This window comes from Leuresthes tenuis, unplaced genomic scaffold (genome assembly GCF_036924035.1).
Source record: "Leuresthes tenuis unplaced genomic scaffold, fLeuTen1.0.hap1 SCAF_9, whole genome shotgun sequence".
Classification (NCBI taxonomy): Eukaryota; Metazoa; Chordata; class Actinopteri; order Atheriniformes; family Atherinopsidae; genus Leuresthes; species Leuresthes tenuis.
This window is the reverse complement of record NW_027325363.1, coordinates 8,199,103-8,212,057: the sequence shown is the minus strand read 5'-3', so window position 1 is coordinate 8,212,057 and position 12,955 is coordinate 8,199,103. Positions and strand designations below refer to the sequence as shown.

At 40.1% G+C, this 12,955-nt stretch overlaps 1 protein-coding gene across 11 annotated transcripts in view; it reads left to right on the top strand.

Moving 5' to 3' along the window:
• Positions 1-12,955, top strand: part of frya (furry homolog a (Drosophila)) — a 49,474-nt gene that overhangs the window by 22,586 nt on the left and 13,933 nt on the right. For 6 of the 11 annotated variants that reach the window (XR_011917114.1, XM_072392157.1, XM_072392152.1 and 3 more), the window contains exons 16-41: positions 376-508; positions 716-823; positions 1,255-1,510; positions 1,717-1,899; positions 2,000-2,086; positions 3,155-3,414; positions 3,578-3,767; positions 4,030-4,154; positions 4,555-4,612; positions 4,758-4,849; positions 4,994-5,166; positions 5,536-5,696; positions 6,092-6,202; positions 6,633-6,787; positions 7,019-7,121; positions 7,579-7,750; positions 8,079-8,335; positions 8,428-8,574; positions 8,672-8,840; positions 9,557-9,832; positions 10,276-10,426; positions 10,577-10,680; positions 10,826-11,011; positions 11,790-11,988; positions 12,397-12,518; positions 12,615-12,802. Coding sequence is in view for 10 of the 11 variants with exons in the window: in XM_072392157.1 (XP_072248258.1) it covers positions 376-508; positions 716-823; positions 1,255-1,510; positions 1,717-1,899; positions 2,000-2,086; positions 3,155-3,414; positions 3,578-3,767; positions 4,030-4,154; positions 4,555-4,612; positions 4,758-4,849; positions 4,994-5,166; positions 5,536-5,696; positions 6,092-6,202; positions 6,633-6,787; positions 7,019-7,121; positions 7,579-7,750; positions 8,079-8,335; positions 8,428-8,574; positions 8,672-8,840; positions 9,557-9,832; positions 10,276-10,426; positions 10,577-10,680; positions 10,826-11,011; positions 11,790-11,988; positions 12,397-12,518; positions 12,615-12,802 (4,166 nt within the window). In the remaining variant the exon portion in view is untranslated. The remainder of the gene's footprint in view (positions 1-375; positions 509-715; positions 824-1,254; positions 1,511-1,716; positions 1,900-1,999; positions 2,087-3,154; positions 3,415-3,577; positions 3,768-4,029; positions 4,155-4,554; positions 4,613-4,757; positions 4,850-4,993; positions 5,167-5,535; positions 5,697-6,091; positions 6,203-6,632; positions 6,788-7,018; positions 7,122-7,578; positions 7,751-8,078; positions 8,336-8,427; positions 8,575-8,671; positions 8,841-9,556; positions 9,833-10,275; positions 10,427-10,576; positions 10,681-10,825; positions 11,012-11,789; positions 11,989-12,396; positions 12,519-12,614; positions 12,803-12,955) is intronic. The other 5 variants (XM_072392158.1, XM_072392153.1, XM_072392156.1 and 2 more) reach the window with 1 other exon arrangement.

The following is a 12,955-nucleotide window of genomic DNA, read 5'->3' as shown; positions in this document are numbered from 1 at the left end:
TGCTTCTTCAGACTCATATAACAGTCTCAGCACAGTGATAATAATAATAATGATAATCATAGTTCTGAATATTGTGTAAAGCGAAGTTCAACATTTTGAGCTTAAGGGTTTTTACATATGTGATTTTGGACATCCCTTTTTATCTCAGTCCTTTGGAAAAACTGCCAACAGCTAAAAAAAACTTTTACTTGTATCTGAAAACCAATATTTACTGATATGATAACAACTAATAGATATCACAATGAAATCCATCAGATGATTTCTTACACTAACAGGACAATTGTATTAGTTTTAAAAGTTTTGTGAAATCTCATATATAAATCTTGAAATTTCTGCAGATGATATGATTATTTTCTCTTCTGTCATTTTCTCCAGGGATGTCGCAGTATTATTTTCATGTGCGGAAGACGATTGACAACATCCTCAGACACCTGGACAAGGAGGTGGGACGCTGCATGATGATGACAAATGCTCAAATGTTGAACAAGGAGCCTGAGGACATGATCACGTAAGTGTCCACGTGAACTCTCGCAACTTCACCACCAAACTATTAAGTTGGCAAAAGTCCTGAACTCTTCAAATGTTAAATGTGCCATCAATGACTCATAATTAACTTATTTGACAATCTAATTTGTATTAGAATGATGGCTCAGTTTACTTTTTATAGATTAACACACTTAAAGTATGACTCATAATTAAAATCTGACCTTTACAGAGGTGAAAGGAAGCCAAAGATTGACTTGTTTAGGACATGTGTTGCTGCCATTCCTCGAATCCTCCCTGACGGGATGTCCAAGCCTGAGCTCATAGAGCTGCTCTCTCGGTGAGTTACCTGTCTTATGCGTGCTATACAGTGGATGATTTTGGGCTATCTTAGTTGGAAGATTACCATAGGGAGACAATCATCGCAATTTCGTTGGTCGCCTTAACAGGGATTTCATGTGTGCAGTGAGAAAGGTTCAGAGACAGACAGTGTCGTGGTCTTGTGACCAAAGATAGCTTTCAATGATTTTCTGAGAGCACCAGAAGTTTAGGATGATCATCTTGCTGTGTGTCTGCAACTATAAAGTTTGACAACTTACTACGAGCAACAGGTGACTCAGAGTGGTTGAATTACTGCCTCTCAGGACGTGTTTCTGCATATCATATTTTTTGCTCTTATTGCTCTGATAAAATTAAACCTTACAGCTAAACCTTATTCTGTTCCTGCAAATAGAACATTTTAATTTTGTTTTGGGTTTTTGCCTTCCGCAGATTGACAATCCATATGGATGACGAGCTTCGACTCATAGCCCAGAACTCTTTGCAAAGCTTGCTGGTGGATTTCTCTGACTGGCGTGATGACGTTCTGTTTGGATTCACTAATTTCCTGCTGCGTGAGGTCCAAGACATCCACCAGGGATTGTTAGATGCTTCCCTCAAATTACTGCTGCAGCTCCTCACACAGTGGAGACTGACCCTGGCTACTTTGGGGAAGAGCCTCGATAATACGAAAATGCACACTGTTGAGGTAATCTTTGTCTCTTTGGTGACATATCTTTAGAACTTTAAAATGAGAAAATGGCACAATTTGCCTCGCTTCTTTTTCTTATCTGTTATATACCTCTCTGATTGCTAATACCAACACTTGCTGTAACAAATAATTGTTGTATAGCTGTCATTTTATAAGATTTTTGGGAACCAAGCTTTTGTTTTATTTTGACGTGTATGTCGCAGCTGCTGCAGTCCAACTCGAGTCTTAAGATGCCTGCAGAACGAGGTCCACACTCCACTGTATTGCATGCTGTTGAGGGACTGGCTCTTGTACTGCTCTGCTCCTGCCAGCTGAGCACCCGCAAGCTTGCCATTGCTATACTCAAAGAGATACGGAGTCTATTTCTGACCATTGGACAGTCTGAGGTAATAGCAAGAAAAATCCAAACTATTGCTACATGATATACTGTATCAGAAATTGATATCTGGTTTACAGATTGAGACCTGATATTTTTTCCACCTGCAGGATGATGATAAACCAATGATAGAGGTTATGGACCAGCTCAGCCCCGTTATCCTGGAAAGTTTTGTCAATGTTGCTGTCTCTGACACAGTAAGTTATTTATAAGCTTCTCTTTGTGACTCAGCTCCTAAGTAAACCCACACTCTCAGACTAGATCTGTGTTTAAGTTTTATTTTCTCAGAAGTTTACTCTCACAAGGTTCATATCAGGTGACTTGATTCACAAGACTTGATTCGCAATTCACAAGAAACAGTTTCGGTAAATTGTTTTGTGTGTGTGTGTTTAAAAGGTATGCAGTTCACCAAAGTTAGTGAAATGCCTGAAATGCCTCATTTATTGCACAGGCTTTTCCTCCTCTACCTAACGGCATCATTATGTAATACATTTGTATTGCACCTGTCGAGTGGCTGGTTTGACATACCTCAAAGAAAGAACGAGCTGCCGCCTTGCGCTCCACCCCAATAAACTGACCAATCAGAGCAGACTCAGTGAGAGGGACCTTAAAGTGACATGAGATAAGACAGAGCATTTTATACAGACAGTGAAAGAGATATTGTGGGTTTTTTTAACATTGAAAGTCCAGTGTGTATAATGTAGAGAAGTCCAGCTACCTCTAAACAACAGCTGGACACAAAAACACAAAAGGCCTGGTGTAGATCAAGTATTTTGACTGTCCTTTGTGGACTATTGCAGTAATACAGTGTTGTAACATGGTGAGGTGTTTGGAGTTCATAAGTTCATAAGCTTGTATAAGGTAATGGAGAACCAACAAATCTTATTTTTGCCCAGTTCTAAACTAATGGTAGAATAGTTATGAATACTGTTTTGGATCTGTACCAATAGATCACCTCCGCATATTACACACTGGAACTTCAAAGCGTCTAAAGCTATTTCGACGGTCCTCAAATTTAAATTGTAAACCTGAAAATCAGCCTCATTTATGTAATCATCAGTTTATAAACACAATGTGGATAATTGTGATTTGTGTAGATAAAACAGTAAATCCTAGATGCATCACAGAATTGTGTTTTATATTTAAATTATACTTCCTATGCGTAGGAATGAATAGACAGATGAAAGCGATGATTCTTTTTTTTGCTATATAACTTGGTCGTGACACCTGACCTTTGCTTGTACTGTGCCACCGACTCATTGCAGGTCACCCTGTCAGCTGGCCACCACGTGGACCTTCAGTGGCTCGTAGAGTGGAATGCACTGCTTGCCAACAGTCATTATGACATCAGGAGCCCCTCGCATGTGTGGATCTTTGCCCAGTCTGTGAAGGATCCCTGGGTTCTGTGTGTATACAGTCTTCTCCGACAGGACAACCTGCCCAAGCACTGCCCCACAGCTCTCAGCTATGCTTGGCCCTATGCCTTCACTCGACTGCAGATGCTAATGCCTCTGGTAGACCCAAAGTAAGTATCCTCAGACATGGCAGTGAGATCAGGAACTTCTTTCATCCCTTTTTAATGTTCCTCTTTTTAGTTTGCCACCTGATGCCAGTTCACCATTGAGCTTCTCAAGATCCCCTGTTAAAATAACTTAAAAATAATCTAATATTTTTGTATTATTTACCAGTAATCCAGTGTATGCGAAGAAGACAAGCACCTCTGGCAGTGGAGATAATCATGTAATCCTATGGAGAAACTACCTGATCCTTTGCTTTGGGGTGGCCAAGCCCAGTATCATGAGCCCTGGCCATCTGAGAGCATCGACACCTGAGATCACGACTCCTACGCCTGACAGCGGTGTCAGCTACGATAACAAGGTAGCTGGCTCCCTGTTCTCTGGACATATTAATTCCCTAGGTGCTTTGTTTCCCCAGGATCAAGTGTTCATACTGAGCTTGTTGACATTCACACTCAAAGGATCAAATTACACGGCAGAAATTTCACATGAATGGAACAGGAAACTGATATATTCTTCACTGAATGGACACTTATCTCCTGCAACCCTGTGTAATTGGTGGTGTTAAAGCAGCACGAGAGATTTTACTTGTGTGACTGAACAGTTGGTGTTTGATGTTTCAGGTTATTGGGAGCCCATCTGTGGCTTGGCTTCTGAAACAGTTGGTCCCACTGATGAGGTCAGAGAGCATCGAGTTGACAGAGTCATTAGTTCTGGGGTTCGGTCGCACAAATTCACTCATATTCAGGTATGAAAAATATAGGTTTAAAAAATTCTAATTTAAATATTTGTTGCTTTAACAAACCAAGGTGTCGACCAAGGTGTAACAACCAAAATTTAAGATCTGCAGTATTTTGCTTGCACTGATTTAATCCGCAGTTTTATTTTTGTCTCTTTTAATGAGAGAAGCAGTGAAATAGAACTAACATCCATTATTTTCAGTGGAATTAAAGTCTGTACTGACCTATATTTTAGTGAATTTGAAATGATGAACAGAGGATTATACCTGAGTGGTGCCTTATCAGCATTTACAGCTGCATCCAAATAATTAAAAAGACATCAGAGTTTATTGCTTAAATCCATTTTCCTTAGAAAGATTTTTGAAAAAGCACAATGCAGTATGTTAATATTTTACTGTCTGCACACAGGGAACTTGTGGAAGAGTTACATCCCCTCATGAAAGAGGCATTAGAAAGAAGACCTGAGGTTTGTTGGTCACATTTGTACCACAATATGTAAAAGCAGTATACCTACTATTAGAGTGAATTAGTTCAAGGACTTGGTTAAAATGTTATGGTTTAGATCTTGGAAGTCTTTTTCATTACGGTTTTGTATTAATGACCCCTTGCAGAACAAGAAGAGGCGTGAGCGGCGAGACTTGCTGAGACTGCAGCTGTTGCGTATTTTTGAGCTACTGGCTGATGCAGGTGTAATCAGTGACAGGTTTGTGTGACATTAGTTGACATTTGTTGCTCAGCGCAGAACGAAATCACATTTGGTTAACATGACAACAGCTTTTGCTGCGTGATGAAATGTTTGTGATTCCTCATCACTGAGCTTCTCCACATTTATTCTGTGATCCTGCAGTACGAACGGAGCCCTGGAACGTGACACCCTTGCCCTTGGCGCTCTGTTTCTGGAGTATGTGGATCTAACCCGGATGCTTCTGGAAGCTGAGAATGACAAAGATGCAGAGATTCTCAAAGACATTCGAGCTCACTTTAGCGCTATGGTGGCCAACTTCATCCAATGTGTACCAGGTAGTCCTGCAATTAGCTAAACTGTCCTTTTTTGTCAGCCCTTTCACTTACAGAGCTCGGCAGCTTAGACTAATAACACACTCAGCACTAGACTCTTCCTTCTGAGCTCGATTTGGATGTTGCCCATTGGGAGTAGATCCATAAATAGTACAACTTAAAAGGCAGAGTAGGCGAGGGCAAGCAATGACTCATGGGTTTCCAAGCTTTCACAAGTCTAAACTTAACAGTTAATGGTCTGTCAAGGGACCTCATCAATTCATTATTATGCTAACTCTCCCTTCAGTTAGTTATGATGCCTGCATAATTTTGCTGGCTCTTCAGTTTCTCAGTGTGCACACCATTAGCAGCTTCTTTTGTTTCTCTCCCCAGTGCACCACAGGCGCTTCCTGTTCCCACAGCAAAGCCTTCGGCATCACCTCTTCATCCTCTTCAGTCAGTGGGCTGGACCTTTCAGCATCATGTTCACCCCTCTGGACCGCTACAGTGACAGGAATCACCAGATCACGAGATATCAATATTGTGCACTAAAGGTAAAGAGAAACACTGGCTGAGTTACATTTTCAAGATTGCTGTGGTTAAAACCTGTGAGAAAATTCACTGGCCTGTCCATTGTTGGGACTGAATATTATTTTGAGAGAATGAATAAAATACTTCACTTTTACTCCATGTGGCAGAGATTATTTAATGACAAAGTTTTGATCCAGCTTTGACTTTTGTTGGATCAAAAGTTGGGTCTGTTTGTTTATGCCTGTAACTCCCTCGTGTTTTTGCAAATTAAATGTTATTTTGTCACAATATGATAAAAATGTTGGGATGGAGTGTTGGCATTGTACAATGTCGGGAAAAGTTGAACAGTGAAAAAGTTTGTCATGAATCTTAAAGCCATTTACTTGTGAGCATAATTGACTGATGTTTGTTTTTCCAGGCCATGTCTGCTGTGCTGTGCTGTGGCCCTGTCTTTGATAATGTTGGCCTCTCTCCAGATGGATACCTCTATAAGTGGCTTGATAACATACTAGCCTGCCAGGATCAACGGGTCTGTAGCCAATACTTCACCACTGTGGTTGCATTTAATCAAAGAGCTGACCTACCTGACATGCTTAAGCCTGTTTTTTTAAAGGCTAGCTCTAGTCATCTCCAGCTGGAGTGCTGGCAAGTAGTGAAGGAGAGTTTTGTTTAAAAAATACTCGTCTGATGTTGTCTTTGCCACAGTTTATTGAGATAAAAGATAAAGCATCTGAATGTTGATTTTACACATTTTTCTTATGAAAAACAACTATGCAGCTTGAGCTGAAGTATTCACAGGGCATGTTGCCATGAAGTGTAATTTATCATTATTTTGATGTAGGAATGTTGAGCTACTGGGATTATTGTGCACTAAATTCTTAAATCGTTCAAAATAAAGATAGATTTAGAAAATATATGAAATTCAAGGGAGTCTGTGTTGTTGTCTGCTTCTGGCTCAGGTCCATCAGCTTGGCTGTGAAGTCATTATCCTGCTCCTGGAGCTCAATGCTGACCAGGTCAACCTATTTAACTGGGCTGTGGATCGCTGCTACACAGGCTCTTACCAGCTTGCTTCAGGCTGCTTCAAAGCCATTGCTACAGTCTGTGGCAGCAGGTACAACATTTCACAATCTCTGCATTAATTTCTTCAACTCATCCTGATGTCTTGTCCTAGTGATAAAACCATATTAGCATAAGCCTCCAAGGGTTATATTGTTTAATCCTCTTAAAGGGTTCACCGTTTTCTTTGACTATCTGAAGTTCATGAAACATTAACCCAAACACAATGCAAAACACTCACTTTCTTAATATTGGTTCAGTGACTTTTTATGTCTGTCTTTACCAGCAAAAACTACCCATGCGACATAGTGATGCTGCTGAATCTGGTGCTTTTCAAGGCCTCGGACACCAACAGAGAAATCTATGAGATTTCAATGCAGCTAATGCAGGTGAGAAACACAAGTATAGATCAGTGTGTTTGTATTGTTTCATATGTTTAGTCTTGGAACTCGAGATAAAATGTAATGACCAGTACTCTGGGGACAACAGTCACTATTTCTGGAATTCCATATTAGCTAGGGGTAGAAATCTCAAGGCACCTCAAAATTTGATATGATTACATAGAAAGCTGTGGTGCTATTATAAGAAAAAATATTTTAGAATTATTTTCACCATGTGACTACCTGGTACCATAACTAATTTATTTCCAATATATGTTGTTATTAAAACAAAAGAAATGTGGCAAAAGAGATGTGGCAAGTCAGCTGGGAAAGTTGGTATTTGCACTACAAACCTTAAACATAAATCTGCTGGTACTAAAACTCCTACAGATCTTGCATTTACATATGAAAATATGTGTTGATAGACAGTCTGTTGTAAATAACATCTTCTTCCTCTTTTGAACAGATTCTTGAGGCTAAATTGTTCCTGTATTCTAAGAAGATTTCAGAGCAGAAGCCAAGCGATATTCTGTATGGCACCCATGGTCCACTGCCACCTCTTTACAGTGTCTCCCTGCCCCAGCTCTCCTGTCAGCTGGCCAGGATGTACCCTGAGCTCACGCTTCCTCTGTTCTCAGGTAACGGTTTGTATTGTATGTGTGTGAGTGCAGTAAGGTTAACCTACAGCATTTTACTGTTTAATTTTTTGTTTATGCTGTTATACTAATTTCTGACAGGTTTCTTTTTTATTTCATTTGCTGTGTTGAATGATGCTGACCACAGCAAGACAGAGCTTAACTTGCCAATTTAACTATGTTAAATTTAGTATATTTGCTATCTAGGATTAATGTGCCAGTTACGATGAAGTTGAGTATGCCTTTTTGTGTTTGATAATCATGCTGAACAGAAATGGTGGCATCCACTGATGTTATTCTGATGTCAGTATCATCTTTCTTCCTGTTCCAGAGGTTAGCCAAAGGTTTCCCACTACTCACCCCAATGGGAGGCAGATCATGTTGACCTATCTTTTGCCCTGGCTTGGTAACATCGAGCTGGTTGACAGCGGCTTTCTGCTTCCAATATTCACTCCGTCCACCCCAAGCTATGACTCCTGCAGTCAACTGACCAACACAAGTTCATCACACCAGCTGAAAGGAACTGGCTGGGGATCATTACAAGCTACGTCTATGGTCCTCAATAATCTCATGTTCATGACTGCCAAGGTAAAGTAATGCTTGGGGTTTTGATAACAAGGTGAAAGATTAATATGAGATCAGTGCGGCTAATGTGGCTATTTTTAAATCATCCTGACTAGTATGGAGACGATCTACCTGGATCAGAAATGGAGAATGCCTGGAATGCTTTAGTCAGCAATGAGAAGTGGAGCAACAATCTGAGAACCACACTACAGTTCCTGATCAGCCTTTGTGGTGTCAGCAGTGACACCACCCTTCTCCCATATGTAAGATATTTAGTCAAGCTGTAAAATGTTATTTATTTTTATTTTTTTTACGATTTTAGTTGCTCACATATATTCTATGGTATGTCTGTTTGTTCAGATCAAGAAAGTGGTGATTTATCTCTGCCGAAATAACACGATACCAGTCATGGAGGAATTGATATTTGAGCTACAACAGACAGATCCAGTCAACCCTGTGGTGCAACACTGTGACAGTCCTCCTTTCTATCGCTTCACTGCCACAAGCAAACCCTCTGCAGCAGCTTCAGGTAAGTTTGTTTTAATTCATCCTCTCTGGAGACTCCTGTGCTAGGTCTGGTTGTATTTGTTATCAAACCAACACCATTTTAGAATGTTTCCAAGCATGGCACATTCATTGAGGAGGCCTCATAATACGATTATGACTAATAAGGTTTTAGCATTTGTTGTTTCAGTAACATTGGTTCAGATGCAGCTGAGAATTTTTAGGGTTATTTCAATAAGATCAGTGTCACTCTGGCATTGTTGTGAAGTTGTTATATTCTCTCAGATTTACAGTTTTCATGAAGCAGAAATAAATGTAAATGTAAAGTTTTGATGGATTTCTCAAATCGCACTCTGGCCTCGTGATAAGGATAAATATAATCGATTTTCAGAATACTCTCTTGTCTCCTTAGAGAATGCTCTCTTAGAAGACACTCTTCTGTCTCTTATCTATAGTACTCAAGGCTGGGAAGTTTGATGCTCCTGGGGATGTTTTTAAGGTGATTTAAAAAAATATCTAAGGCCTCAGGGGTTATAAATGCTGTATCAATTTATATAATGAACACCAGTTGAAATGTGTTGGACCCTATTTTTAATTGGAAAATTCTGCCAACCTTGAAATCCCAAGTGCGTTCGTGGGCCCATTTAGTGTTTAGAAGTATAAGCTGTTTGCTCAGGATAGATCCCCTGCATTAAATGTGAGATACGTTATCAAACATCTAAGGTTTTTGTTCATTTTCAGGTACAACATCAAGCAGCAATACTGTTGTGGCAGGCCAGGAGAGCTTTGCCGACACAGATGATACCAAAACAATTAAGGAGAATGAGGAAAGGTATAGTATGCAGCAATGTCTTAAATGTTGTGATTTAATAGATTACATTATAAGCAAGACTTGTGTGATATGTATAAATGTATATATTTTTATTTGCCTCAGGCTTTGTCACATAATGCGAGCACACAACCGCCTGGAATCACGGTATAGCAACAGTTCAGGAGGATCTTATGATGAAGAGAAGAGTGAGTATTTTTCTGTTGTTAAACCCCTGAAAATGCTCTTGTTGTCATGGTTTTATGATTGTGAAAAACATGAGCTGGCTTTGAGGGTTAGATGGTAACCGGCATGGTGCCATTGATAATGCATGAGCAGCGTGCTGAGTGGCCCGGGGCTTTTTAAAGGGATTCTGTGAGAACTGGCACTAAAACACAAGTAGTCGAGCCAAGGGCCCCTGCATTTTAGCTGCTGACCCAACATCAATGTTGGGCTGAACTAGTCCGAATGTGAGTAAAAATAGCTGCACATTAAAGAGAATCCTGAAGTAGTCCTTCAATCCATGCTTCAAAGCTATAATTATCTTCTAAGAAGTTGTGTTTTAAGCTAATTATTTAAATACAGCTCCCGTCTTTGTTTTTTTTCCCTATGTATTAAAGATGTATCAAAACAGCATTATTTAACCCTTCAGGTGAACCTCTGCCCCCCTATGCTGATTGGCTAATGGTCGTTATTGAGACCAACCGGCCTCATCCTCTGCCAATGCCCCTTAGCGGAGGATGTTGGGCTCCACTGGTGGACTATTTACCAGAGACCATCACTCCTAGGGGACCACTGCACAGGTTAGACTCCTGCATACAAATTATATCCAACCCTATTACTCTAACACCATTTCTTGGAAGCTTGCCACCATTAATTTGATTTACATCTGTTTTAGGGAGCATGTTTCATTCATTCCAGAGGTTTTACAGATGTGTTTTTCTTTAATATAGGTGTAACATCGCAGTCATCCTCATGACAGAGATGGTGGTGGACCACAGTGTGAGAGAGGACTGGAGCATGCACCTGTCATTACTGCTACATGCCCTGTTTTTGGGTAAAGTCCCTGTAGAATTAGCAATTAAATAAATAGATAGAATGTGATAGAAATGTGTCATCTTTAAGTCTTTTCTCATTATCAAAGCATCAGTTCACACAGCAGTGAAGCAGACTAACTGATCTGATAATGTTGTTTGCTTCAGGTATGGATCACTATCGTCCAGAGGTGTTTGAGCACAGCAAACGCCTCCTCCTCCACCTGCTCATCACATTGTCTTGTAACAACAACTTTCAGGCCATTGCATCAGTGTTACTGCAGACACGCGAGATCAATGTTGGCAAGACCCTGACCTGCAAAATAAGCCTGCAGCCAGAGTATTCACCATCAGGTAAAATATCCACCTTTATTACAACTGTGATCTTTCCCGACAGTGAATATAATTACACTTTTCAAAAAGGTGTCTTTCAGGTCCAGTTGACAGAGTAGCTTGGCATTTGACACAAGACTTTGCTAATATAAACTTGAATGTCAGGAGGGGATGGCTAGCATTCCTTTAAGACTATAGATACATTTCTTATCTTGGGAGAAAATATTTGGACACTGCCAAAAGCAATATTGAGCACAAAGGACATCAAAGGTCGTGATTAAAGCATTCCATTCTGCTATTTTTATCCTCTTGCCCAAATTGGGGCCATCTGCTCGGGCTTGGATAGGTGGTTGTTTACATCTGCCCCTCCTCCTACATCTGCCTGCTCATTGTAAAAAAATTCAAAGTATTCTTTGTCCAGTTTACCATTCATTTTTCAATAATGATAGCACACAACAATTACTCCTCCACTGAAATAAAAAAAAAACAGGCTTTTTTATGTTTTCACTAAAATGTTTGCAGAAAGAATCCATTTTCAATGAGTAATGATGTGATTAGGTTAGCATTAAATTGGTAGTTAAATTCAACTTCACCACATTAAGTGAATGCAGTCAGTAGATGAGGCTTATTGGATTTACATTCCAGGCGATGTTAAACACAGGTCATGATGCTCTGTACACATATTCTTCTTGCATGACCATCAACAGCTGCAAGTTGCAGGAAAATTAAAAAACATCCGAAAAACAAACCACCATAAGCAATTTGTAGTCACGCATCCCTGTTCATCTGTTTTGGTCAGGAGGTTTTGATTTCTTACGGGAGTGTCAGGCGTCTCCTGTGCCAGACTCTGGTCTGAGTTCTTCCTCTACATCATCCAGTTTGAGTCTTGGGGGCAGCAGCAACAACCTGCCTGAGATCACGCAGGAGATGGAAGAGCTGGTGGGCTCCACTAAAATGAACGAGAAGACTAACAAACTCATTGAGTTTTTAACCACAAGGTACAGATGTTAATGTTTATTTCTACTTGGTATTTTAAAGAAATATATCCACTATAGCAAAAACATTTTATATATAACAATCCAAATCGACCATCTGATACAATGATGTGCTGTCTCGTATTTCTTGATGTAGGTTCCCACCTAGTGGTGCTGCATGTGTAGTACATTTTATCCATGATGGAGTTCAATAGATCTGATGTTTGAATTAAGATACAAGTTGCATTAACACATTTAATGGTATGCACTTTACAAAAAAAGGTTGTAAAACAGACAATACTTAACAGGATAAACTGAAGAACAGCAATGCCTGAATTTAAACAAGGTCCTTGACATTGAAGCTAATTGGCCCACCTTTAGAATCACAATACACTGTTATTTGTTCATTACTAAGTGATGGTTGTTTTACAGGCCTTATGGACCACTGTGGTGCCATGAAGACATTTCACCAAAGAACCAAATTTCAAAAAGCACGGGCCAGCTGACAAACTTTCTGAGACACGTGGTGTCTGTGTTTAAAGAGTCCAAGTCAGGTAATCTGTCAATTTGTACACATGAGTTATTGCTATTAACTCTACAACAGAGCTCTGTTTTTAACAACCTACCTCTCATTTGTCCAACCTGGTTAGCTTCCTACCTGGAGCAGCAGCTCAGTGAGGTGGCACTGCAGACAGCCTTGTGTAGCTCATCCCGTCACTACGCTGGTCGCTCCTTTCAGGTGTTTCGAGCTCTCCGTCAGCCCATCTCTGCCCACGCTGTGTCTGACCTGCTAGCAAGGCTGGTGGAAGTCATCGGTGAACATGGAGAGGAAGTGCAGGTCAGTTCTCTAGGAGTGTATCTCCAAACAAATGAAAATTTTCGTGGCAACAAAGGAAAAATTATAAATAAATGAACAAACAGATAGATAGACAGACTGATTCATTTTCATGCAGATCCAAGTAAGAAAGTGGTTCCTTGTGTCCTGAAAATA